The sequence below is a fragment of the Falco biarmicus genome, chromosome 14 (genome assembly GCF_023638135.1).
Source record: "Falco biarmicus isolate bFalBia1 chromosome 14, bFalBia1.pri, whole genome shotgun sequence".
Classification (NCBI taxonomy): Eukaryota; Metazoa; Chordata; class Aves; order Falconiformes; family Falconidae; genus Falco; species Falco biarmicus.
The window spans coordinates 3316477-3344212 of NC_079301.1; the positions used below are offsets into that span (position 1 = coordinate 3316477).

Consider the following 27736-nt stretch of genomic DNA (forward strand, 5'->3'; position numbering starts at 1 on the left):
AGTTTGGAATAGGTCTCTCAGCTTATGCACAGCCACCAGGAAGCGTTTATTCATGAATGGGGTAACATATTGCCCTGGGAAATACAGGAACTACTATAAGGAAGCACTAATGAAAGAGGTCTGTACATCTGTTTCTGTACATTAATTATGTCTTCTTGCTTCATACTGCAAGCATTAAATAACTATAAAATATCAAAGAAAGATAAGCGCTTTGTCAAATGTTCTTTAAAAAAAGCAATCTCTACTAAAAATACAAATGAAAGTCAAATTTTGGGGTTCTGTTCGGATGTTGGGGTATTTTTAGGAATTTGTAACATGGCATTTCTGAAAACTGCCAAAGCTATTGCCATTAATGCAGTAACTAAGAATGTAGCTTTTATTTAACCCATCCTGAAGTTTTTCGTAACACAAAAATTCAGAAGCAAGTTTTCTTTCAACCTTCAAAGCTCAATGACCAGTTCAATCTTCTATCAAACATACTTAGTACTTTCTAAATAAAAGTAAAATTTGGATTCAAAATACACTGTATTTTTTCTACATCACTCTGAAAAGCAGTATAACAAAAATGTTGTATTTACATATTTTAAATCTCTACTCAATTCCCATTAATGAATACATAAATCTGCATGATTTGCAGCTGTACACATTTTATAATGAAAGTCTAAAACCAGTATATAATCTAAATTCATGACATCCTTCCTATAGGAACAAACATCCCTGAATAATGCAAGAACTGTCTATAAAAATTACTCAAATTGAACTTCTGTACAGACAATTCTTCTCCTAATTCAGAAAAAAATAATACATCTGCAGACAAATTGTTGTGTAAATTTAGAATATTATCTTCCACCATTCATCAATTAATGGTACTAACAAAGGAATATCTTAAAATGAATGTGTCTTATTAATGCCTTGTAACAGCAACCCCTTCAGATAGGTCAAATGAAAAATTGCCAACCAGCTGGTTAATTTATTCAGCACAGGTGTTCACTATTTATTTTTCAGCCATTTGCCTTTTTTCAATACAGCTTGTTGTAGACACAGTATTCTTTCCCTTTGATGGATGCACTTTGTTCTAAGGCCATTCATTTCAGATTTGCACTGTGTATATTATACTGCTACCCAGCTGTTTATTCTTTCAAAATAAATGTTTAATGGTTACTTCATAGGAGTTATAAAAGTTATGCAAAAACAACAGAATCCAGCCAGAACGTGTAAATTGTCAGAAACACAATAATTGACTCTTTCAGAAGTTTTAAGTTACTTTGGAAAACTTTTTCTTTGCTAGGCTTATTAATCTTACCATTTTTCCTCGTAGGCTTTTGCATTTTTTTGGTGATAATCAAGAAAGACAGCGTTATACTGCCAGCCTAAGTTAAATGCTTGACGGCAGAATCTTCTACTTTGTCCTCACTCAAGTATTATGCTCACTTCCAGAAAGTGTGAAATCTCAGTGCTAGAGGACTAATTTTTGAGCCAACCTTCAGTCAGTGTTGCATCTTCTCAGGAAAATCGTATGCACAGTTAAGAGACAATGAAACCTTTAATCCAATTTAGTACTGATTCCGAACAATATTTATTATGCAACAGGATTCCAATTACAATATTCAACTGATACTGCTTTAAAAGAAGCATAACATTTTATCTGCATGACAGTCAAGCAGCCATTACTGTGCAATATAAGTTAGGAAAATTCTGAGTCTGTGACCTTCAGATTGTATTACTGTAATTCAAGCTGTTTTTTTCTCTTCCTACCCATGATGTTTACAGAGAGCAAGACATGTTTCTGTATTCGTATCTGTCAATGTTTCATTTAGCTGCCTATAATATTATCTAAGGGATTCAAGGTTAAACTTACATTAACTATCCCAGAGAACCTTTCAGGAATTCAGAAGAGTGTTCAGATCAGTGCAAAATCCAAAAGATAAAAATTATTAATAAGCACAAAGAAATAGTTCAGTTTTCAATTAAGGCCCATACAATTTCCATTCATTGTTACTATGCTTACGCACCGTTCAACGCTAGTGCTTCACAAGGTTACTTTCAGCTGTTCCTTGGGTTTTCAACATGGCATTGTGAAAAGCTTACCTTCTGCATGACTTATCTATAACAAGCTATCTTACTTCCATTTCAAAATCTAAACAAAAAAAGAAATTTGTATTCTGAACTTCTGCAGATGCAGATGTACCTCTATGAATAACTAACTAGAAGATATTTACCACGTATCAGTCCTAAGATGGCATGCTATTCTTCATGTGCATACGCAACAAATCTTCAGAAAAACATGTATTTCAAATTAAGCATGTATTTTTTGCACACTATATGTAAAGAGCTGAGTTACCTTACTTCAGAAACAGAACAAAGGTGATAGCCCCAAAAAGCTAACTTATTACGTTACCGGAGCCTTTGACCACGCATTTCCTTCTAAAGCATCATGGGTAAGCACTGCTTGGTGAGAAACTTAAATCCACTGAATATAAAAATGACAAAGCACTTTAGCACAATTAAATATTTTATAGTTACAGTACCACTGTCCATTTGTGTTCCTATTCTTGTGTATTTAGTTCATTTTACATGTACTTATGAATTTAATTTTTTACTATGAGAACAGCAGCTTTTAGCCAAATTAAGAATGGAAAAATTTAATATATGGCAATGCATAACTTCCTACTACTAATAATATCTAGAAACACACTTGTGTTTTCTGCTTAGAAGAAAATTATCAACTCACCAAGTTGGCCAACAAATTGCATTGCATCCCGATAAGGTCATTTAAGAAGCATCAGTTAGCTTCAATGAAGTGCAAGTGATTTCAATAAAAGCAAAAGGACATTAAGAACATTTCAGAGATCATGGTTACTTTTTGAAACAACATGCAATATGGCATCATGGTGAAATGCTTGACACTAAAAGTACAATATGATTATTCACCTCTGGGCATATAAAATTATTTTTGTATTTCTGTATTTATACTTACTCGCCAAAACAGAAATCTTCTACATGTTGAATAGTTTTATCCTTCTTGCTCAGAGGAATAGCTTCTTCATTCTCAAGGATCAGTTTTCTCCAATCTTCACATTCATCATTGGTATCTGCCTTTTTCTTACAAAGACAAATTATAAAATTACATTTTGTACTGTGCTAGCTGCTCTTGTACTATAAATCTCTGTACTCTCAAATAACGTGTTGTACCATCTTGTATTAAAAAAATCAACCAAACAAACAAAAAGAATGATCATAACTGTCTTAATGCTTTTTCTATTCAGGTTTTTTGAGTTACAACAGTTAGAGCTGGTCACTTAATTACAACATGCCAACATTTTTACTACATTACTAGCTCTAGTAATCCAAAAATACAGTGTTAAAAGGAATATGTTTTAACGGAGTTGAATATAACTTTGAACACAATCCAAAAGACACGTTTGCCACAGCCAGGATAGCGCCAAATTTTGTCACAAAATTTTCAAACAGAGACCATGTGAAAAAAATATGGTGATTTGCACATTATATTGATTTGTCCATAGAAGAATCTGTAAATTATACAACAGAACCCTGAGAATATTAAGTTCTGACACTGAGCAGCTCCACTGATTACACCACAAGGTAGCACTATGTAATAAAAAGGCATGAGACTGAACTGAAAAAGTTCCATCTTCTCCAGACCAACAGGCTTGTAACGCTTCAGTAAATAATACGAACATCCATTTGCTAATATAGTCCAAGTGCTCAATCTCCTAAATAAATATCCTCTTCAGAAGATTTCTAGTGGACTGTCATGAATTAGATAAACTTTGGTCATTGAAAAATACACTATCAACATTAATCTTTTTGTCCTGGTTATAGGACATTTCAATACAAGGATCCAGTAACTACCTTTGTCCCAGTTAAAAAGAATCAGCTGAAAGCACACAAGAAAACCAAAAGGGACTGAAACATCAGAGAGAGGGAAATAATCAAACAGGAAATGGAAAAGACCAGCTTATCATTTACAGAAACTGCTGGAAAAGGAATCGAAACAACAGTTCAGTTGCTTCTATATAAATTCAGGAACCCAAAAGGTATGACTGAGCACTAGACTGTTTGGTCTCAGATAACAGTATTAATAAACCAGGCATATCAGTCTTAGAAAGCTAGGCCAGATGGTTAAGTCTTAACCAGTAAAGTTGGAAACTAGAAACCTCTTTCATCTGTTAAATTACCAAAGAGAAGGAGCATTGTGGTAGTATGTCTCGTAATAAATTATGCAAACAAACAAGATTTAACGTTAAGTAACACCAAAAGAAGTAATTTGGAAAATTTTTACCTGATTTTCTTTAATCCAGGACAATAATCCTGAAAAACTAAAGCTGGCCCAGTTTCCACCATAGTAATTTCTCCTGTAAAGAAAAAACAACAGTGAAACTTGATGGACACAAAAATCACAGCTCTTCCACGTTTAAAAGAAAAAAACAACCACGTTTGAGACACTCAAAATGTTTTCCATGACAGATTTTACAGATACAGAATATAAAAATGGGTATAACGTTTCACAACTCTTCACGAGATGTAAAATTTCCATTTTCACTCAATTGTATGCATCTCTGACCAAACAGACTATCATCCAAAATCAAAGTATCTGCAGGGTAAAATGAATAATGCTAAGAAAAGCACACAGGATGCTATGAGTAAAAGAAGAACACAGACAACACTGCTTCTTGGCCAGGACTGACTCTACACCTCTAACTCAAACATGTACATCATTACTTATGTCTTTACTTAGCGTGGAGCCAAGCCAACAAGTCTGCCAGTTTCAAGTGCGTTCTCAGAAAAACCAGTTCAGGTTTTTTGCATCCATACCGCACTCCAGAGGTTCAGCTTCAGGCAGGACCTAACAGCTTTGTCACACCAGCACAGCTATACTGCTTCTAATTGAAGCTGATCTGGAAGTTAATAGAATTGTACGGCACATCACTTCTAAATGACCAGTGCTTCATCAGGTGGCTATGCAAAGGAGGGTTAAGTAAACTGAAACGAGGTCCAGACAGTGGAAACCGCATCTCTCTTATCCACTATGTCAAATAAAGGAAAGTTCACTCCATTATTTATCTACTGCTTACAGAATAGATTATGCTTATTATAGACTGTTAAGATGCTCTGGCAAAATTCCTATTAAACTGCATATACTGTAGGTGGAGCCAAAGGAATTGATTTGTACAAAACGATCATACCACCCCGAGTAATTCTCAGTTTATATTTACCAGCTTCTTTCTTGAGAACTATTAGTTTATTTCTTTTGAATCACATAAAATTAATAGTTCTTCTGTTAATGAAAGAAAGACTCTGTTTTCCCTTTTAAATTTTTTTCTATCAATATTTCTCTCAACATCAGTTGGATTAATTAGCTTTTGTTATCATGCATAACACATCTTAAATATTTGACAACTCTGATAGGAAAAACTAATAGAGCAATTACATTTTAAGAAAACCACTAGTTCTTGCAAAATAAAAAAAGTCATTTCAGGATTTAAGTGTTTTCTGGCACCATATGCTGGCACTTCAGAAGCGTGAAAGGTATCAAACATATCCTCCTGAATGGATTATGAAGTGTTACTGTATACACTACACTAAAACAAAAAACAACAACAAATTTAGGGAGGAAGTTTGTATTTTACAGAACAGTGTGAAAACTGTTAAATTAAGTGAACTTAAATCTTATCATAACCTCCTCCACAACTGAATTGTAGAGATAAGTGTGATAAAAGTGAAAAATTAAATTCAGGTTTGATTCTACTGTTTATGATGGGATGGTTTTGACAAGGCTTATCTGCACTGACAAAGACTTCATTAGGAGTGTCAGCCCCTTTACAGTACAAGAGGCTGATGCTCTGTACCATGTTGCTTACTTAGCATATGAAGGACAGATGTCTGCTAAACAATGCCTAATTGCTCCTGACTAGAAACTGACCTAAAAAAGTCTTTCAGCTACTGCAAGGCAATAGTGAAGAACATAAATAGGACATCTTTTGCAAAGACAAACAAAATCCAGCATCCACTGAATTAAGGTGGCTTCAACAACAGAACATGGTGCTTCAGGCTGGGAACTGGGTGGACTGGGTCCATGCTGCACGAGAAGGCAAGCAGTCAACCCTGCAATTTGGATATTCTAAGCAGAAGAGCTCCATGGGCAGATCCCTTAAAAACCAGAAACTCCAATCATCTGTAAAAAGGAGTCCCTTCTTAACGCTTTGTATGAATAACATGGGTGAGGCATACAAATTGCTGCTATTGGTAGCATACAGGACACAAAGCAATGAGGATTAAATATATTAAATGCCTGATTCTGTCAGATTTCAATCTGTAAAACAGTAACTTTTAGGAGCCAACGGTGCAGTTAAATGTCTTGATTCTTAAGATTTGACTGAATAAAAAGCTGAATATCCATATATTATCTGCGACTTCTGGGATTTCCAAAAAACACAGCCATGAAGATTTATTTTTAAGGAAATCTGCTGCTTTAGTCACAAGTTTCCTTGAATATGGAATACAATCTGGCTGTCAGAGCAAGCAAGGCCATTGATCACAGAAATCACAGAAAACACCTGCCTAAAATTAGGACTGGGTTTCTTGAATCTATACCAATATAAATTCATGCATATTTAGAATATTTTCAATTAAAACTTTCAGTAAGAGAAATGAATATGTTATTTTGACAGAAAGTTACAGAAGTTTATTTGTGAGCTGTCAGACACCTTTGATGTAAACATTCCTCTGTTCTTCAGGTGGATTTTCCTTTGAAACTACTTTTTTTAACCACCATTGACGTGAATCAATCTTTTCAACAAAGCACTCTGTAATGCTGTGCTGAAGCTCAATCAGTTTTGAGAGGATGGTATGGCCTTTCTCAAATGGAAAATGAATCGCAGCTGTCCTTCCTTTCCTCTGGCATCTGAGCGCCTTTCCCAAGTTATGCTGTAGCACCTCAAATATTAATCTTCTCTTGAAGCATCAACTTCCAGATTTATTTCCCCTGGAATTTTAATTAGTTTACCCCGCATTACATGATGAATCAGAATGGCTTAATTTTCTCATCTGAAAACACTTACAGAAATAGGGTATACCATACATTATTACCGACACAATGAGCAAAGGTTTTAGAAAAAATCTTGAAGAGGAATTCTGGAAAGAACTGACTAATGGTTTTAGAAGTATGAGTCCATCATAACCAAATAATTTTGTTGTAACTGCCCTGAAGATGAACTGAGGAAATCCTTAAAGTAATGCTCAAGTTCAAAGCCTAATTAAAGCTAAAATACCGCCCCAGTATCTCAAGGACTAAGTTCCTCTCCTCTCTTTCTGTACTGGCCAACTAAAGGATGGATATTTTCTCCCTTTTTTAGGGCTATAATTCTATTATATGCTAAGTAAAGACATGAAACATTTTCAAGGTGTAACAACAGCGTTAGAAATCAATTTTTCTACCAAGTTAGAGCACACATGTTTTCTTTTTCTACCATACATTATTTCCTAGATAGTATTTGCTCAAAACTTCTACTGTATTACCTGGATTTTCACAAAAATTAAAACATTGCTGCTTTTAGTTCATACTCTTCAAATCTTGAATCTGTAGTTCAGAACTGCTGAAGCCATTTTTACAATGTTTTGGAAGTGTAGCCCAAGTACAGTTTCACCTCAGCAAATATCTTAATTCTCTCCTCTCTTATATTAGTTTGTGGGGTTTTTTCTCAGTTACTAACACCATTTTTTCTTCAATACTTCGAAAGAATTAGCAAATCCCAGTCCAGAACACTGAAATTGCAAATTTTTTCCAACTGATTAACATTCTTGGAATCCAAACCAAGAGAATATCTAACACGGCCTTTTGAAGACAGACTCCAATTTGAGAAATTGAAGACTTAGGAAAGCACAGCATACACAACAAAAAGTATTTCATGGACTATGCCTGTTAAAAAGATGGCCTTTTCAGTGCCGTGTCTTAACAGCCACGGTATAGCAAAGCTGGTGATGTCTGAAGGAAAGCTGCTGATACCTCACAATTGCTCCCAAGAGCTCCTGTATTTGTCTGTCCTGCATTTGATCTTTCAGAAAGAAGTCTTGAACCATCAGAGTAGCTGTCTTCTCCACAAGAATTTACTGCCACATCGATTTTAAGGATCTGAACACAAAACGACTTATGTTTCAAACCCATACAGTTTCACATGCTACCTATTAAGTACACAGTCACATGTATGAAAAATTCCCATTCTGGCACAGAAGTCGTGTCTAGGAGCATGAGAAGTGGACTATGCATTCTTGCCTTCCAAGAGGAAGGTTTAACTCAAAGATCTCTTGAGATCCTTCTGCTCAATAAAAGTGATGGTGGCAGTCACTTGTACTATATTACATTATATCCTGGGATATGAACATGACTAAAGGTAATTATCATGGACCAGCTAAGACCACGTTTTACTCTCTAATACTTTTCTATTAGATAACACCCCAAAACAAAATAAAAATAACAGCAACTTTTTCAAAAAAGGTCAAAATTTTTGCCTAGGTTTCCTTACTTAAAGTTAAATAATTTTATTTTCCTTGCAAGAAATTGACCTGCTTTGAGAAGCAACCTTCTCATTATCTGTTTGCTGTGCCTACACTGCTACCTCACTTCACAGAAGTTAAAGATCAAAAAGAAGGCTGTATGAAGACACAGGTTGTATTACATCATATATTTTACAAGTTCCGAAAAGAAGTCAGACAGATTGTCTAGCAAGAAGTGGAACAAACTACAAAAGCAGGTATCTTGGAGGAGGGAGGTACAAGGAGGGTGCCCAGTAGGCTTTTGGATGCTCAGACGGAACAGAATTTAGACACAAGGAACACTCAAGTACTCTACAAAATAAGGTCAAAAAATAAAGGTTTCAAGTGTCAGGAAGCAAGACATGAGAAGTAGACAGAGCAAAGTGGGCACAAAAAAGGAGTTACAATCCTGGATCTTGACACTCCTTTGCCTTTGAATTATGCTCTACATGGAAAGATAAATAAGTCAACCAGGAAGGATGTAGACAAGAAAACTAGTCTACAAATGCTATACTCTAGATGCTGAAAATTGAGTAAAAAATGTAGCTAAACATACCTCACCTCTAATTGCCCCATCCTCAGTAGCCAAACTAGTACATAACTATATATGCATATACTTGTATGAAGCAAATAAGCAAAGGACCAAAAGTAGAAAACACAGCAAGCTATCAGGAGGAAGTCCTATGCATATGAACAATTAGTATGAGAAGTATATTCACTTCAAGTAATCAACTTTTACTCTTGATCTACCTTTCTTCAGCAACTCCAAGTTTAAACTAAGTGCCAATCTCCACATTTTAAATTGCGAATTACTTTTCTAAATCACTTAACAAATATCCTTGAAATTTCACATGTCAACAGCTCATTAATATCTACAGTAAATGTAGCTCTCTGAAAAGAACCACAGATTTTATGTTTATTGAGACAGATAGCTGGCACAGAGAAATAGAGGTCCTTCAATTACTATTTGGCAGAAGCTAACTTTAGTTTAAAATCAGTCTACAGGAATTTATGGCAACACTGCAATGAAGTGACTATTTTGAATAAGATTAGCTACTGTTGATGGTGATGCTTGGACAGTGTTTATAAATCAAACTTAGACCTTAGTATTTTATAATAGGCCACTTCAAAACTATCTTGCATAATCACCTATGCAGTATATTATGATAAATTCAAACATGGCTGAAGATTAAAAGTAATAAAATGATATACACAAGGTAACGAGTGCAAGTAAACTATAAACAAAGACTTTATCCATATACATTTTCTATACTTTCTAACAACTCAGACCTTTGCAGAGAACAAAAGATGAATCAAAGTAGCACACTTAACGAAACCAAGTTTTTCAGTAACTCCAAATCTTATTTTTTTACAATCTGAAAAAAATTTAAGCTCAAAATCCTTCAAGAAGGAAACAACTTACACTGCTAAAAAGTTACATTCTGAATAGAAACAGGTTTTTTTCTTGATGAATTTTCAATTATACTGTTACTTTAGTAAAACGAAACTTGAAAATTCATCTATAAATTAATATATTAAACTAGACATATAGTGGATAGAAATAAAATGTTTTAATCCAGATGAATCTCTGGCAAGCTTTCTAAGACTTAACTTTTGACTTCAAGCTCAAATGGCATCAGGGTGAGGGTTTTCCATTGGTTTTGGTAGGCTTTTTTTGCAAGAGTACTAACTTAAACAGGAAAAGCAGATGGCTTGAAACGCTTCCCTATTTATGGGGAGGGGGTTGTACAGTATAAACATTTCTTTTTCTCTTTTTTTTTCTTTTTTTTGCCAAGATATGGATTCTAGACCATGATTCAGTGAGCACATACACCCATTAAAATGGCAATTATTAATATGAGAGAAGAACACCTCTGTTATGAACACCTTCCCCTGACCTTAGCCTGCATTAGAGTTGGAAAAATAACTCCATAGGAGAAAGGAATCAAATGTGGAAGCCTTCATTTTCATCATAAAAACAAAAGCATATGTGAATATAAATAAGCATATTTAAGTGAAAACAGTAATAAACAAAATATGTATTCCACAGTTCTAATTGCCTGCTTCTCTGAGTTTTCTGAAAAGCTCTTCACTATAGCTAAAAATAGGCATGGATAAAAGAAATCAAAATTCCAGTGGCTAACCATTATTACGGACTTTGATAGCCAATGAATACAAAAAAATGATGAGAAATGGTTCATTTAACAAAATCTATGTAGTCTACCAGTAATACATGCATTAAGCTTAAAATCCAAACATAACTATTTTACTCATTCTATATCTGCTTGTTTTAAAATAAAGTGTTTAATATTTTGGTTAGCAATCCCATAGCTGATTTAAGAACTACCATACCCAAATGTCTGACATTAACATACCCTTACACATTATGCATGAGGTCTTTATAGTAACTTCAGTATCACTACTATGTAGTTGCATACTTCTTTAAAATTATTACAATCTTAAGAGCTGTCTGTTTCAAATGAATCATTAGTTACATTAAGTATGGAGCATAAAGTACTGTGTACTATTTCACTGTGATGTAAAATACGAGAATATTAACCCATTTAAAGACTTTCTTCCTTACAGTTCCAAGGAGTTTTCCATAGGTTCTGAAAGTAGTCCGTAGTGTCTGAAGATTCATTAATGAGTTCTTAATCCAAATGCCCTCCTATTGATAAAAATGACTGACTGAAGTTAATCTCCTGTCCTTACTCCAGTCCGAGACAGGAAGCCAGAGACTTTGTGGGCAGCACAACAGCAAGCTGAGCAACTGCAAATTGTATTTCACGCAACCAAGATAGTGAGCTAGTCTTGCAAATCTTGAAATTGCATATGATTTCAAACCAAAAGTTAATGTCTGAAAAATGAATGGGTCCTTTGAAGGGCTGTAGGCAAATGAGATTACAGAAGTTTAATCTTGAACCGATGATGTTCAGAGAAAATGAACAGCAGAAAGCATAACCTTTTTAAGGTTTTGGTGCAATACAAAAAAAAAAAACCCTAAACCTTAGGAGCTGTACACAGAAGTACGCATCATAAAAATTTTCATAGAAGAAAAAGCTCAAAAACACGATGTAAAAATAAAACACTATGCCAACCTTGCAATCACATTGCATCAGAATCATTCAGAGAACATCTAAGCTCACAGCACTCTTGCTGCTACCACCAAGTCAGAACTGCCTGCCACACTGCTCTGCTGAAATCCAGCTGGTTTCAGCTAGAGAAGAGATAACAGGTTGACTGAAACTAGTCTCCACATAGACTTTTACTGGTTGTTAACAGTTACGCAGAAATTTGTTTAACCTTAGAAAATTATTATTCATTTTAGGCTATGAAAACATTTAGTGACAGCAGCAGTGCTTAGACGCACTCCTTGCTTCCAGCTTATGACCCTCTCTCAAAATGCTATTAGGCCAGCAAACCACATAACTGCACTAACAATGGGACTGGAAAAGTAGCAAGGGCACAGGAGCCAGCTACAATAAAAAGCAGTAGCAAAGATGCAAAAAAAAAAATTAAAAAAAATTATCTGGACAATCATAACTTCATCTGACATAACGAACTACAGCAGGCACAGCGCAGGTGTCTAGTACAGAAACCTCACAAAATACATTGCATTTGTTATCTTCTAGAAAAACACAGACAGTAAAGCAGCCTCAAGAGCTGCTTAGTAAAGATCGATTGTCTCAAAAGAGTTATGAGACAATCAGAGTTTTAAAGTGCTATAGGGGAGAAAGGGGTATTTTAAGAGTTTGTCTTGGTCAGCTCAGGCTCCAGCATTTGATCTCAAGCTTGCCTCAGAAACCAGAGCTCTAGACTTGAGTCATGCTACTAAATTTTGCTGAGCAAGTGTACAAATAAGCCAAGGTTCAAAGATCCTAATTTTTTTAAAAAAAAACAGTGTGCATTGTAATGTACAGTTACACAGTTTATAAAAAAAATTATTTTAACTTTTGCTAATAGGTAAAGTGAAACATTAATCTCTTCAAAGGATGCAAGGAAACGTGCTACTCCAAGTGCTTCAGCAAATTCTTCCATTTCGAAGTTCAACAGAAGTACTTTCTGAATCAACTGATTTCAGTGGTATTCGATACTCTTCCTAGAAACTGCTTTAGCATGGGATAGAGAGAAGACAGCAAACAAAGAGCAGCACTGTGTTCATCTCCTGGCCTTATCGGCCAGACTTCACTCATCTTCATTCTGATAACAATTCAATGCAAATATACTTGTACTAACTTCTCTAGGCATTGACAACTGATACAAATGAACTACTATTAAAACATTTTGTCATTAAATGATAATGGCTCAGGTAAAAATTCTCACAAAAGCAGAATGGGATAATTTCTGTCAGGAATGATGATAAAAAAGGCACTAAACCTGCAACCATTCCTGTCCATACAAAAGGAGGAGCCATCCTTGACCATATGTTCCAAATTACTGAGCTAGCATGCAAAAACTGCCTGTTTTATTGATGGGAAAGAAATCCCCCAAAATAAGGCACAGACAAAAGTATAAGATCCCTTGATGTCAGAAGAACACAAAACACAAGTCCTGAAGGGCACGCTGACATAGACATAGATACATTTCTAGCCAGTTTAACTCTTCAAAAGGAAAATTATGAGTAACTTACGCATCAACATGAAGAACTCTCTGGCCACTTCTGGCACAGGCTGCTGCAATAATAGATTCAGGCAAACCTGAAAGGACACATGTGATTTTTAGGACTTAGTATGCTAATATATATTAAAAAATGAAACAAAGTTAGAACTTGGTCAGAAAGAGGCAATTCAAACACTGCAGTGAGTCACTAGAATTGTTAATACTCTCATGCTACTAAAATAATGAACACTATTTTGAGCTATTAACATTTTGCTATGACCCTCCTGAATGCAACACTTTTTTTTTTTAATAATTGTATGGCACGTGTCACTTGCAGACACTACTACCTCTGAATCAAAGTTTATCACCAGTGTCTTCTCTAGACACCTTGTTATCATGAACAGATTGAGTACTTGCCAGCATAACAATACCCAAATTTTAATGGGATGGCCTTGTAACTGTATCCCTCCTGATAGGGACAGGTATTATCTGATGGTATTTTTGTGTATTTTTATTCACTTCAAAGTGGCCACATAATGTGGAGACTGTGTAACAACCCATCAAAATGGTGTTTTAAGATTAAATATATGATAATCTTAAATATAATATTTAAGATTACATATTACGATTGGTATCATAAATATACGATAAATATACATTCTGCATGCCCTGGTATATTGTCCAAGGATGCACTGGAAAGTGTGAGGGTATAAACCTGCTGGGATGGCATTAAATGACTGCTGAGGCATCACGGTGCAGTGTCCTCCAGACCATCTGTTGGCAAACATCTCTAGCACAAACAGGTCTCAGAACTGTATTTGGACTTTGTTTCTGATTGAACTAATTGGTTTGCTCCAAAGGAGTACCCAGGAACACACTCAATATTCTGCATGCAGACTAAGACCTGAGTGTAAACAGAAAAGCTAAGCCGACAGCGCAGGTGCACTTTCACTTCACTTTTATGGGTACTGTTAGGGACAGAATGAATGCAAGACAATTGTACTTGAAGTAGTACCCCTACCAACATCTCCCACGTCCTGCAATTACGCTCGGTCAAATCAGTATGTTTTCACTATACGTGGAAAAGATATACAGTAAAAACCAAACAAACGAAAACCAACCATCCAGAAGGTTAGTGACATTCCTCTACCAGCAATACCTGCTTGGAATGGCACACAGTTGCAATTGGAAGTTTAATAAATAAATGAGCCTGTTCTCTTAACTTCTACTCCCACTCACCAGATTTTTACATGCAGAGTTAGATGACTTGGATTTCTGACTAGCTTCAGAAAAGAAGTCTAGCTTGCTATCTAAAAACCTGTATGGCACTTGCTTTGCTGAAATCTCCTTTTAAATGATCTATTGGCTGTTTAAGCAGGTAATTCAGTAAAAGTGATTAAAATTCTAAGGGATTGGTATTAGGAGACAAGCTACATATTCCATTAAGGGATTAGATTAAACAATGTGAAAGGAGTGTTTCACTGATACCATTCACAGCTCAGCACCAGAAGCAGCTGCACTAGCACAACTGAAGAGAGACAGAATGGAAAGTAGGAAAAGCAGACACGGTAGGGCACAAACTTCTTGGCTAGCTTTACGTCAAACATCATTTTTGTGAGAATCTCAGGCCTGCAGTTGTCCGTTTCTTCAGAGAGAATACTGCCTTTACAAATTAATAAAATGGCAGCATGTTGCCAATCTGATGATTCATTTAAAACACAAAACGCAATATACTAAAGGTTACTGGACAGCTATTCACTACTTGTAAGGTATCAGTTTTCACTTACCTAGAGTAACTAACTGTTAGATTTTAATGGGATGTTAAGTACAATTTAGCACTCACAGAGACAGAAACAAATAATTTCAAATGGTTGAGCTGGTCTTTATCAATTCTAGAAACTGAAATGGAGTCCAGAAAACACCTAGAGTGACTTAGATACACAAGACCGTAACTCCTTAAGCCAGTAAAGGCAAACACCACCACCAAAATGAAGAGATTCAACCTCTCTACCCTTATCTTTGGCACTCCTGACCTCCTTTCCATGTCAAGTAGATGGTCAGGTTTTGGCAGACCAGCTCCATGGTGGTGTTGATAGTCCAAAAGTATAAATGTTTGGATCAACTGAAGGAAGGAGGTTTAAGACAGGCATGACAAATCTTCCAGGAAAATAGCTACAATTTCCCTGCAAAGTTTTGGCTTCTAGCACTTAGTATTTTGAAGGATTAAAAAAAAAAGAAAATCCCTTTCTGAACTGATAAAACAGAAAAAGATACAATCGTTTTGCATTGCTGACCTTCCACAGCAAGTGAAGGCTTATCATGGAATTAATCGCTGGAAATAATGCTTTCAAAGAGGGATGAACAATTGCATCAGTTCCTGGGATGTTTGTTTCACAGCCTAGATAGGTTGATAGTCTTTTGAATTGAGATTTTGAAGTAAGAACTCAAAACACAGACCATTCTGAACAAAGAGACAAGGAGGAAATACTTAACTGCAGCACACACTTCAGGACTGTCACAAGATCCTGAATGCAAACAGCTTTATTATGTGAACGCAACTCCACATCCAGCTGCCCACCGAAAGTGTTTATATATACACTTCACTTCTCTCCGTCTATAAACTATCTGGAATAGAATCTACAACTACTATTTTGTGTGCAGATCCTGAAAAAGTTTTTCTTTCCCTCATTTGGGCACAGAGAATATTACTCTAGAAATGGAATTGAGAAACTTGTTTCTCCTTCCTTATTGAGAAAAGCCACTGAGAAAGTGTTGTAAAACATCACCATTGCTGCCTGGCTGACCAGGACTGGAGTTATAGCTACTAGGGCATAACAGATTGCTTTAAGCTTGATCCAATTGATACCGTGTTGGAGGTCTGTTCTTCCATTAACCTTGGATGAAATTGTTCCCTGAATTAGCTTCCTCGCTCTTGAAAGCTGGTATCAATTTTCTTCACCAACCCTTTGCTTCTAAGATACTGTGGCCCCCTGAGTACCCACTGAACAAGGAAGTGTAAGAAAGGCAAGGCCCATGCATTTTAGCTTTTGGAGAGGCTCTTGCAACACCATTTATTATGTGACAAAACCTCAGTAAACCAAAGAAATAAGACTGTGCCTTGGCACCAGTTTCTGAATTCTCTTCTCCAACGAAATAAAAGCACATGGAAAATATGTAGCTTTGTCAATGCAAGTTACTCCTACACATGATCTGGACTGCACCATGGTTACTTTACAAAAGCCTTTTCCAAGACAGAAGGCTCTGGCTCTGGTAAACAGACCATTGTAAGATAGTTACAGTCCCCCTCTACTTAAGAAAAAAAACCCCTAACTTGGAAAAGCCTCCTTAGAGAAATGGTAGAGGTTTATTTAATGACAGCACGTGAAGCTGAACTATCTCCTACAGGATACTGACACAGTTGTGCAAAAACAGGTTCCCTTCTATTCAGTATCAGAGAAATATATTCTGTTTATAAATTGTTCCTATTTGGAAGCAGTTTCCAATTCTGAACTTTGATTTGTCAAAAACTCTAAGATGGATTATATTCAACTTTTGAAATGAGTTCAGATCCCAGCCACAGGGGAGAGCAGACTCCAAAACTTCTCACAATTTGTTTTGAAGATAGAGGTTACAAATCCAAACAAATTTTAGATTTGCAATGGTATTGGCAGGAAATAAGAAGTCGGAATAGGAATTGCATGATCCAACCACAAGAAAGCAGCAACAGATCCAGACTTCAGTACGTCATACATAAACATCTGGCAGCATAAAAGGGATTTACACAGAAGAATAAGGAGTCCGTACAATTCTTGTATCAATTTAGTATGCTGATTCAGAAGTTCTTTGTATTTGAGGCAGAATCAATTCAGAAATAGCAGTGCCTGTTATCAAGAAGTATAAACACCTTCTGAGCTTCCCGGCCCTTTCATATCCCCCTTTGCATTATGTTTAACGGTCCTGCACCTCATTTCTCTTACCAGGAAAAGTAAAGATAAAGAGTTTTCCTCCATGAAGGAAGACTCATTAGTACCAGCTGAAATGTCTATCACCATTCCTTAAAGCCACTGCCTTCTTCCTCCACTCACTAACATCCATTTATCAGACACAGTATTAGGTAAACCAGCCTCTCTGGCCTTCTCAAGGAAACATTAATTTAAAATTTGAGTGAAGTAGGCCATTACATCTGCAGACAGATATAAAAATAAGTATAAAATTAGAGATTTTACTCATTAGTGATCTCTGAGTCACTAACGTCTCTTAGAAGGTAGAATTTCATAGGTACTTCTTGATACCTATCACAAATGTGATGCATTCGCATGAATCCGTGACACTGCCTCATTGAAATACACGTGCGAAGTCAAAGTGAACCAACTACCAAGTTTTCCTAGTATTGGTCTGCGAAGAGTGCCGACTACATACTTGCCCTTCTGGGAAAAAAACAAAACCAAAACCAAATGGCAAGCAGATGAAATTCTAACAAGCTTGCCCTAATTAGACTAACAAACATTGTGTCAGGGCTCACTTCAGCATGGTGAAACTCAAGATAGTCCTACAAACTTTTTTGTTTCTTAGGCTATTCATATAACACATTGGAAACCGCTGCAAGAAATTCCAGGACTATATCAGAAACAGTTGCAGCACCAGAATGAAGTAACCCAGCAAGCAGACAGTATAAACACTAGGTTCATGACAATCTTATGATGAAGAATACAGTTCACTTTTGATAGCACTAGTTTTCACTGCCAGCTGTCTAAGCACTCTCTCTATTATAGCCTTCTTGGATACATAAGAGGCAGATTAATCTCAATAAATCTTACAGATGTGCCTGCTGCAAGCTGACCTTGGAAGTCTACATCTCGTTGTTTCCAGCAACCTCTGACCAAGATAATCTCCACTACACAGATTTTTGGACCCTCCCTAGGAAGCAAAATCAGTCATACTTTCATTTTCAAGAATAACATGTTTTACAAGTAAATAAGCAAGACATATAGGAATTAGCTACACATTACATACAGTCATCAAGATACCGATTCTACTTTAGCTTCAACATAGCAAAATTAAAATTAGAGATAACTGCTAAGATAATTATTTTCTTCAGCTTTAAAAGCCAACTGATTTTAAAAGCTTTACAAAATAATGAAAAGTTGCAATTCACCTCTGTGTAATCAAAAATGAATTTCAGGCTTACACATTGTGCCTCTTCTGATTAGTGGCTATACATAATGCTACAGCGATGCGCTGTCTCTTCAAGTGACTTTAAATGGATACATTCACTGCCCCAAGCAATTTATAAACTAAACAGCTTCATATATGTGGAAGCATCTTGGTTCCCAAGTTGTTCACTGTAAACTATTTCCCAGTTGTCCGGCTGATAAGCTTTTACTGAATTACACAAGCTTCATCTTGAAAAGGTTTAAATGTTTAATTTGCTTCACTGCATCTACTAAATAAATCACAAGTGGCTTTTCATAATATAAAATGTTGAAGGGAAATATATTAAAAAAGCTGGAACATAGACAATTTCAAAACAATCTCCTGGAGTCAGACAGCTGACCAACTGCAATAAATTTTGTTTGTATCTGAACTTCTAAGAAGAGAAGAGCAGCTGACTGGAGAAGCTCACTACACAATTTTTGTGATATGTTTCTGGTATATGTAGAACATAAAAGGCATTTTATAATTTAATTGCAAACAAAGTTGAACTATTTATTGTATCTATATTTTAAGTTAAAGCTAGCTAATTAAAACTGTAATAGGTTTTATTAATTTTATTACATGCTTGTATTGTAGAATATTAGAAAATATTTCTGCATTACAGAATATGGTAGTGGGATAGAAATGACAACCCACTAAGACAAGTAAGAAATCACAATTAAAAAGTTTCTTCTCCTAAACTAGTAATTCTATATAGTTATCTGTGTGCCATCAGAGGAACATGGCAATGAAAAATAGCAAATCTCACAGTGCAAATAAATGTTTAGAAAAGGAACACAGACACTTATGCTCCAAATAAAAATTTAACCTGCTACTAAAAATCATGCTCAAAGCAAGCAGTGTCCTCTGAAGGGGGGTGGGGACAGTGCACTTTCTGATTTTGGCTCCAAGTTACAACAACCCAGGAAAATTAACATCAAAGGTACCAGAAAAATAAACATACATGAGATCTAGACAACAGCATGAATGCAACACAATTTTAGTTTATTAATCACTTACATAAAAATTGTATCACTGGATGAATCACATCTTTGTGTGGCAACGTTCTACCTATCTAAACATTTTGCTCATGGAACACCTAAGACACTGAATCAAGGTAACAGATTAAAAAACTAAAAAAACCAACCTGGCATACCACTTTCTGAACTACAGGTGTAAGCAGATTACTTCAAGGTGAGGAATTCTGTTTACTGGAAAGCAACAGCTGCTTTACTTTTCACATTAGAGGCCTACCTTCCAGTAGGAGGGTAATTTTTGAATAAATATCAAATATTTGTACTGTTATACAAACACATATTAAATACATTTCCTTAAATTACATATATTAAGGAAGACAACAGTTAAAATCCAAATGATTCTTCGTGTCTTAAAGAAAAAAAATGTATTTAATAAAGAGGGTTTTAAGTAGACTTCCCTAGCACATACTACAGCTATGAGACTAATCTTTGGTTTACAACCGATAGCAGGAGATAAATAAAAAGCAAGGCACATATATTAAAAGTTCTGTATAGTAAGACACACAGAAGTTTTATTTTTACCCAAGTCTTCTAATACTTTCACTTCTTCTTCTGCCTCCCCACAGGAAGATAGCTTGTTCTCTTTGCTCCTTATACATTTTTAAACATTTCATAAAAGAATATTTAAGAAGTAAAAAGTTTCTCCTACATTAATAATGCCATATAGTTATCTGTATATCAACAGAGGCTCTTAGAAAACGCTCAAAATGCTCTGCTTGGCTCTAGAGCAACCTCTGTGCACCAGTGACTTGGAAGGTTTGAATCATCAGCTTTATGACCATTCTCCAGACAGTGGAATGACATTTTCTACTGAGGACAGACAAATGTGTCATTTCAACTAAACCTGACTCAGACTAGAATTTCAAAGTACCTTGCTAAGACTTTTTCTAAAGGAGTTTTTCACCTTGATATGCAGATGACCTACCCTGTATTTTTCACAGTAGGATCACAGGAGTACTACAGTCTTTTATTTCGTTAAGATCAGCAATATAATCAGGAAAACCTGAAGAACATTAACGGGCTGAGAAGGACAACAGGAGGTACATAAAACCGTGAGTTTTCTTACAAGAGCAGGGAGGGACATTCCACAGTATCTAGAAAAGAATTGTATCTGAGACATCAGTAGGAGTCCAAGCCTCCAAGAAGGCTATCACAGCAGCTCTGCTACACAGAAAAATTCAGAACAGAAGGCATGCCAGAAAACAACCCTTCAATTTTAGTCAGGTTAAAAAATAAGTCAGTAAGAAGATAAAGGCATGTTTACATTTAGAGAATACTAAAAAAATAAAAGTTGGGTGGGGAGAAAATTCTGAGTCAGTGTTCATTTTGTTTGACACTTACATGGACATGTAATGACTTATTTACAAATTATAATAATAATAATATGGGTCCATTTCCTCCTTCCAGACATCACCATTATATAGTCAGTGCCACTATATTAGTCCACAACAACCACTGACATAAAAAACTATCCATCTTCAGCTGGTTTTCCATCTAGCTTTTATTGTAAAACTCTAAATAGCTGCTGATGTAAACAGACTGTGTATTTATATAAGATAACGTAACCAAAATATCAGCCCAGAAGGTGTATTAGAAAACATTTTAGGTTCATCCAGCACATCCTAAAAATATCCTGCAACAATAAAATCATTAGGAATTATTCATTTTTCCAATTCTTTTTTAGAATCAATCTTCAATCTTAACTTCATAATTCACATACATAATATTCAGTTTTTTCATGGTATATTTTAAAAATTGTATTAGTATCTGGAAGTGATTTTTCCTAACACTATACTTACATAAGATAAACATAAAGTACTTACACCACTCCCAGCATATCGAACAATAAATAATAGATTCTCCTGACAGGACTTTGATGACCTGGCAAAGCCCGAGTGCTTTCAGCCAAAATCATATGAAACCATAAATCACTCTTTATTTTATAGAATATTTCAAAATGGATCCCTGCTTTCTACCTTGAAAGTCATTTCATGTGTTATTTATAACCACTGAAAACCAGAATGGAAAGAAAATTGCATAGAACCAGAAAATTTACTGTGACTGCTTTTATAAAGAATAACTCCTTTTTAGAAAAAAATTAGAATTACTGGTAGACAAACTCGTGAATACAACCACCCTTTAAAGAGCCATATCTTTCATTTTACAACTTCACCAGCAGTTAATACAGGCCTTCCACAGTACCAGAGACAAGTTTAAGAAGTTAAAACTGAATAAAATCCAATCAACAGAAAAAATTCAAAGGTGAAGATGACCCTGCATCGTTATCCACACCACTTATAGATATGCACAGCCATGTTGCAAATCTTTGCATTCACAATAGTCCCTGCCGTAAATTCAACATTGCTGAGTGTTTTGCCTATGAACTTTCCTATCTGACAACCGCCTAAAGACAAAAGCTTTGCCACTGCCTCCTAGCTCTGAGTGTCACTCTCACATAGATGCCTGTTTTCTGAGATAAATATCAGGGAACTCATAATGTTCCCTCTTCCTACAAACATACTACCATTTGAATGCCTGCACTAGTTTAAGAGTTGACCCCACAAAGGCTTATCAATATAGAACTCATTTAAACGAACACGAATAATGCCCACCTTGAATTCCTCAAGCAAGCACTTACATCAGCCCTTCAAACCTAGATCCTACAGGCTTTTAGACAAAAAAAAAAAAAAAAAAAACCACTGTGTTAGCACTTTCCAAAGAACAGACCTTCCAAAATACCAGAACTGTTTTGAGGATTAACGATACTGCGCAGTATCTGCTTTGGCAGACAATTATCCAATAAATCCATTCCCGTTTGGTTAGTGGGCAACTTGACCATAGTACTACACTCAAAAAGTAGGAAAGTAGGGATATGAGAGGGATCTAAGAGTGACCTCAAATCTGCCACAAAGGGGTGGAACAAAAGAACAGTATCATAACAGCTTTCACCCTCATACTGTGCTACCAGCGAAAACCTTAAGCTATGCCCACCATTTTTATGTTACACGATAATCTAGTTTTCTTTAGAACTATAAATTCCCTGACGGTAGTGAAACTTTTCCTGCTGAACTCACCAAGCCAAGTATTTTTATACTACACATCCATCTTGCTCTAAACTTGCCCACACAAGAAAATGTTTAATCTGGGTTAAAGAGAAGTAGTTTCTTCAACAAGCGAATTTACTTTTCCCATAGAAATATTGATGAAGTAATTGAACCTAAGCATTAAATGGAGCACCAATGACTAAAATTTAGTGTGAGGTTCCATTTTCATTAAGCTTACTATAGGAAAACAGTTAAATGAGCCTGAAACAAAAACAAATTCAAAGCTAACGTTACCACTCAATCTAATTACTAAAATTAACAGAAGCACAAAATATAAAACCAGAAAAGGCCACACATGCAGAAAAAATATGCAATTACTACCATGCAGTTAAAAAGATCATTAACACAAACATTTCAGTTATTACAATATGACAATTAAATATCCATAGGTACACTCAGCACTGGTTATAGCATTTGAAAACACAGAGTTGAAGACAAGGCTAAGATATTCCCTCAGGAGTCATTTCCCAGAAGAGAAGACAGATGAAAGTTTTTCTTTAAATAACTTCCATAAAAAATAAAAAAGTAGTCAACAGCATTAGTCACCATTTATGTATGTTCTTAGCAAAAAGGAATGCAAAGAAAAGACAAAATAACTCCTAAAATGCAGAGTTCTGAAAATCTTGAGATTAGGTACAGTAGTTGTCTCCACAGGTAGGCACAAATGCATCCTTTAATATAAATCCATGCCACCACCACCAAATCCAGCAATATTTCAGAGGAAAACTTTAGCTCTAAGAATTCCCTTCCCCCAACATCAAAGCTCTAGTATTATTAGCTCATTCTAAAGCAGGGAAGACTGTATTTGATGGCTGTCGCATGACCAACTCTCGCTGGAACAGACAGTTCAGCCAAAAGTGCTGTTGCTGGTGAACTGCCAGTTTCAGGTGAATTCTTCTCCCAACATGCCTAGGCTTGCACAATCTCGTCCATCTGTGACATCCTACCACCAGTCACCGCTCCTCCGCAGTGAGCAGCCTGGTATTACTTAACACACGCATTCAGCAACTGCACCATACCATGGGCCACGAAAGACAGCACACACGAGCAGGCTGCCACTGCCACGATGCCCTTGGCCTGCACTCTGTGCCTGCGAGACCCACAGCACGAGGGTTGCCAAAGCAAGCTGGATTACATTCTACCTTCACCAAAAATTACAAAAGCTCCAGAAACAAAACCTGGCAGCAGGTTTTTACTTTTCCACTGAATCATGACAAGATGAAGTTTTACTTTATGTAAGTTAGAGTCAACTCTTTTAAAGAGGTAACACCCTCACTAGCATCCTTAGTAGCTAGAATAGGTACTCCTACTCCTTTCACCTGCTAGTTTCCTTAGTAGCCAGAATAGCTAAATAGCCTAAAGTTTATACTGATTTTATAAACCTCTGAGTTTCCTTTAATTCTCTGTATCACTGCATCATCTACATAACACTATTTTTCTCATGACAGTAAAGACTGAGTTGTCCTCAAAAATAACAGAACTCATGCAATTTTTAATATTTCACCCTTTTAGTTAGCCTTTCATTATTTACCATTCTTCTCACACACTCAAAATATTCACAAATCTGAACACATGTGAAAATGTCAGATTATTAGGGTTTCTGCTCCATACAATAGGGTTAAGAACAAAGAAAGAAATCTCTTAACTTGCTCAAGAACCTTAACTCTGCATTTTTAGTAGAGTTATGGCCAACAGTGGAGACAGTATGTTTTTAGAATCTCTCACAAATTTGAGAACCATATCAGAAATCCTTTGAGTAACTATACATACACTGTAAGGGGATAACTTCTTTCAGGTAAAACATTGAAAAGAGCAATTACACTAAGAAACTCACTCATTCTATTCCAAATCTCTAGAAAAGTAGTCCTAAATCTGAAGGACACAATTTGACAGATCAGTGAACTCCCAAAACACAGCTCCTAATTTCACAAAGGAAAAGAGTAACATTTAGAGAGGTCTTCCCTTTTGTGCTCCAACCAACATCCTGAGCTGACCACGGGAGCTCTTCTTAAATGCAAACAAAATCTGAGTGTAAATTTTGGACCTATAAACATCAATGTGTTTTAAACATTTTAACACCAGAGCTCAATGCTGAATTTAAGGGGAGGAGCTGATGAAGACCAGGTCAAGCCAGGCCACTGCCACTGGCTTCTACAAAACATAAATCAGTTTCAGTACTTAAAGATTATTATGATATGCAAGCAGCAAGTGTCTTCCTTCTGAAGCAATATTTTAAAATTTGTCTTGTAGTTACATGTTGTGGTATGTTTCAGTGAGACATCTCACATCTCCACCATTATTCACCTGAACTCAAAACAGGATGAACCTGTACAGAATAGAAAAAAGTGCGGGCAGCTCCAGAAAGTTCAGTTAAGTCTTTGATACGTGCACTCATTCCTCATATACTGAGAAACACGCTTTAATGCGGAGGGCTCAAAAAACCCCAATGTTTTGGGTTATTTGTAAGCAGGCATAGGGATTATCAAGAACTTGTACAAGAGAAAAGTTCTTGTATTATAGAATACAATAACAAAAAAATTATCAGCATATATGATATCTACTGCAACAACATGGAGTTTAGCTCTTCAAAACTATATTGTGTGCATAAAACCAAAGCGGGCCGGCAGGAGCCGCGGCGAGCACCACTGGCGGTGCGGGGGGCCGGCGAGCCTGCCCCGAGCGGGGGCCGGGGCTCACGGACACCCCGCTCGAGGCGCATCCCCGGACGTGCGCTGCCTCCGCGCCATCTCAGTTTCTCACCAAATCCTGACACTGGAGTCTCAGAAGCGAGCCCAGACCGGCCTGCAAGTCCCCCGAACACTGCCCGCGCAGGTACCCTCGGCAACCCCTCGCCCCCCTCGCCCTCGCCCTCGCCCCCCCCCCCGGCGCCACTGCCTCCTCTGCGGCGCCGGCATCCCGCCACCCCCCGCCCCGGCAACCCAGCGTAGCCCACCACCACCGCGCCATCTCCTACCGGTCCCTATCACCACCACATCAAACTCTGAGGGAAGGTTGTCCGCCATCTTGGGAGGGGCGCGGTCACGTGCCCGGCGCTGCCGGAAATGGAGGGTGCCGCCCGCAGAGACTTCCGGCCGCGCTGGCGAGGGCTGCTGGGAGTTGTAGGTCGGGGCTGGGGGCTGAGGGCGGCGGGCCCGCCCAAGCGGGAAAGCTTCCCGGCAGCGCTCTCTGTGGTGGCATCCTTCTTTCTGTGGTCTCACAGGGATGGCTGTTTGCTGCCCTTCTGTAAAGCGTGCGGAAAGCTCCAGTCTGCTTCTGGCCTGGGCGGCTTTTTCCCCATCGTAATCTTTTCAGGTAACATGCCACAGGACAAGAGGGCATGGCCTCAAGTTGCACTAGGGGAGGGTTAGATGTGATATTAGGGAAAAAATTCTTTACGGAAAGGGTGGCCAGGCATTGGGACAGGCTGCCCAGGGACGGGGTGGAGTCACCATCCCTGGAAGCACTGAAAAAAATGCGTGGATGCAGTGTTTAGGGACATGGGTTAGTGGCGGGCTTGGCAGTGCTGGTGGGCTGATGGTTGAACTTGATCATCTTAAAGGTCTTTTCCAACGTAAAGGATTCTATGATTCACAAAAAAACATGGGTGAAGGGCCACCACCCCTGCCCTGGGTCTCACCCTGGCAGGGCGGCTGTGCTGGCTGCTCACTCACCAAGCACCAGGCCTTGCCCTCCAGCCCCCCCGTTCCTCCAGCCCGGCTCCATCCTGCTGACTGGCAGTGGGTGCACAGGCCTTACCACAGCCTGCCCATGCTGACATGGGCCATGCCAGTCACAGAGCTCCTTGCCACCACCACTGGGCCGATGATGAAGGCATTAAGCAGCAGAACCGAGCCCCCTGATACGGCACTTCCCATGGGCAGCCTGCATGACCCACCAGCCCCTCGGCCTGACCACTCACCCAGTTTCTTACCCATCTAGTTTTCAGCTGACCCACAGAGCAAGCCCTTACCTTGGATACAGGAATACTGTGGGCAACAGCAGTGAAGGCATACAAGCTCCTAGCATTGATGAATAAACTTCTGAAATACAAGGATATGGTTGTATTCCACCTACTTCAAATGCAAAATTCTCCAATGCAAACACCTGTATATTTTGTACATTTTATGTGTCAATTCCACTGAAGTTTCTTGGATGAGCAGTTCTTCAGAAATTCAGAATAAGTTCCATTTTTGTTATTTCCCCCTGCATATGCAGTGTTTCTGAAACTATTCTATGCTTTTTTCAATCTCACTGATCACTGCACTTTCATTAATATATGCAAGGAAATATTTCCCTTACTATTTAAAAAGAAGTCCCCTTAGTCCCAACTGTGATAATTTCTTTCCTTTATCCACCATGTTGAAGACAGGTTTTAAAAGAGTGTATGAGTTCATCTATTTCTAGTCATCAGTCTCGCGTCCTTCCTTGTTAATTAACAACCATGTTGGATGTTGGATGCTACTTCATTCTCTGCATTCCAAAACCTCTCTTTTCTCAACCCATCAATTAACACTTTTCTTTCTTTCCCTCTCATGCCTTAAGTCACACTTGCTTTGCCTTTTCCTTCGCCTTGCAAGGAAATGAAATGGGAATCGGGGTAAAAACCAGAATCTGCTTTTCCAGAAGAGCCCCTCCTGCATGACCAGTCTGAGTGAAAAAATAGCAAGAATAAAAAGATGTATTTGAAAAAGCCAGATACAGCAATGCAGGCAAAATAACCTAGCACAGAATACTTGTGCCAGAATACACTGGAAATTTCTAGAAAGTTTTGCTTTTTATTTTGCATTTAATGGCTTATATGGCTTTAAACTAATCTCTTAATATTATTCATTGTGCGTGATTATATTAAAGTCTTAACACCTTAAATCAATAATAACAATAAACCAGCTAGCAGACTGTTAACACCTTATTACAAGCTCCTTGTTCACATAGCAAAAGAATAGTGAAAATAGTATAAAGTGACTAATGGAAACCAGAGACTGCTTCACCCCCACGGTACTGCCAGACGTGCTAGCACAGAGTGCAGCACAGAAAATAGTCTAGCAGGAAACATCAAACAATGCGAGAACAAAAAATGCATAGATACAAACATCAGTACTTGATTACCATGCTAAAAAATATGTAACGGAGAGTATCAGTTCTTATGGATTCAGATATAAAAGTAGTAAAATCAAATCTTATGTTCCTTATATTTATGCTTTCAACCATGGCACTGAGATTTAAAAAAAATAATTCCATTCTGCAGCTTCT

The 27736-nt window shown here is 37.2% G+C and overlaps 1 protein-coding gene across 1 annotated transcript in view; it reads right to left on the reverse strand.

Moving 5' to 3' along the window:
- The window catches only part of CHM (CHM Rab escort protein), a 70167-nt gene extending 44615 nt beyond the window's left edge, over positions 1-25552 (reverse strand). Inside the window, exons 1-4 of the mRNA XM_056359337.1 lie at positions 25461-25552; positions 13184-13250; positions 4304-4376; positions 2978-3102 (exon numbers count right to left, since the gene is read on the reverse strand). Of these exons, the coding sequence (XP_056215312.1) occupies positions 2978-3102; positions 4304-4376; positions 13184-13250; positions 25461-25509 (314 nt within the window). The 5' untranslated portion in view covers positions 25510-25552. The remainder of the gene's footprint in view (positions 1-2977; positions 3103-4303; positions 4377-13183; positions 13251-25460) is intronic.
- Between the last annotated feature and the right edge of the window lie 2184 nt (positions 25553-27736).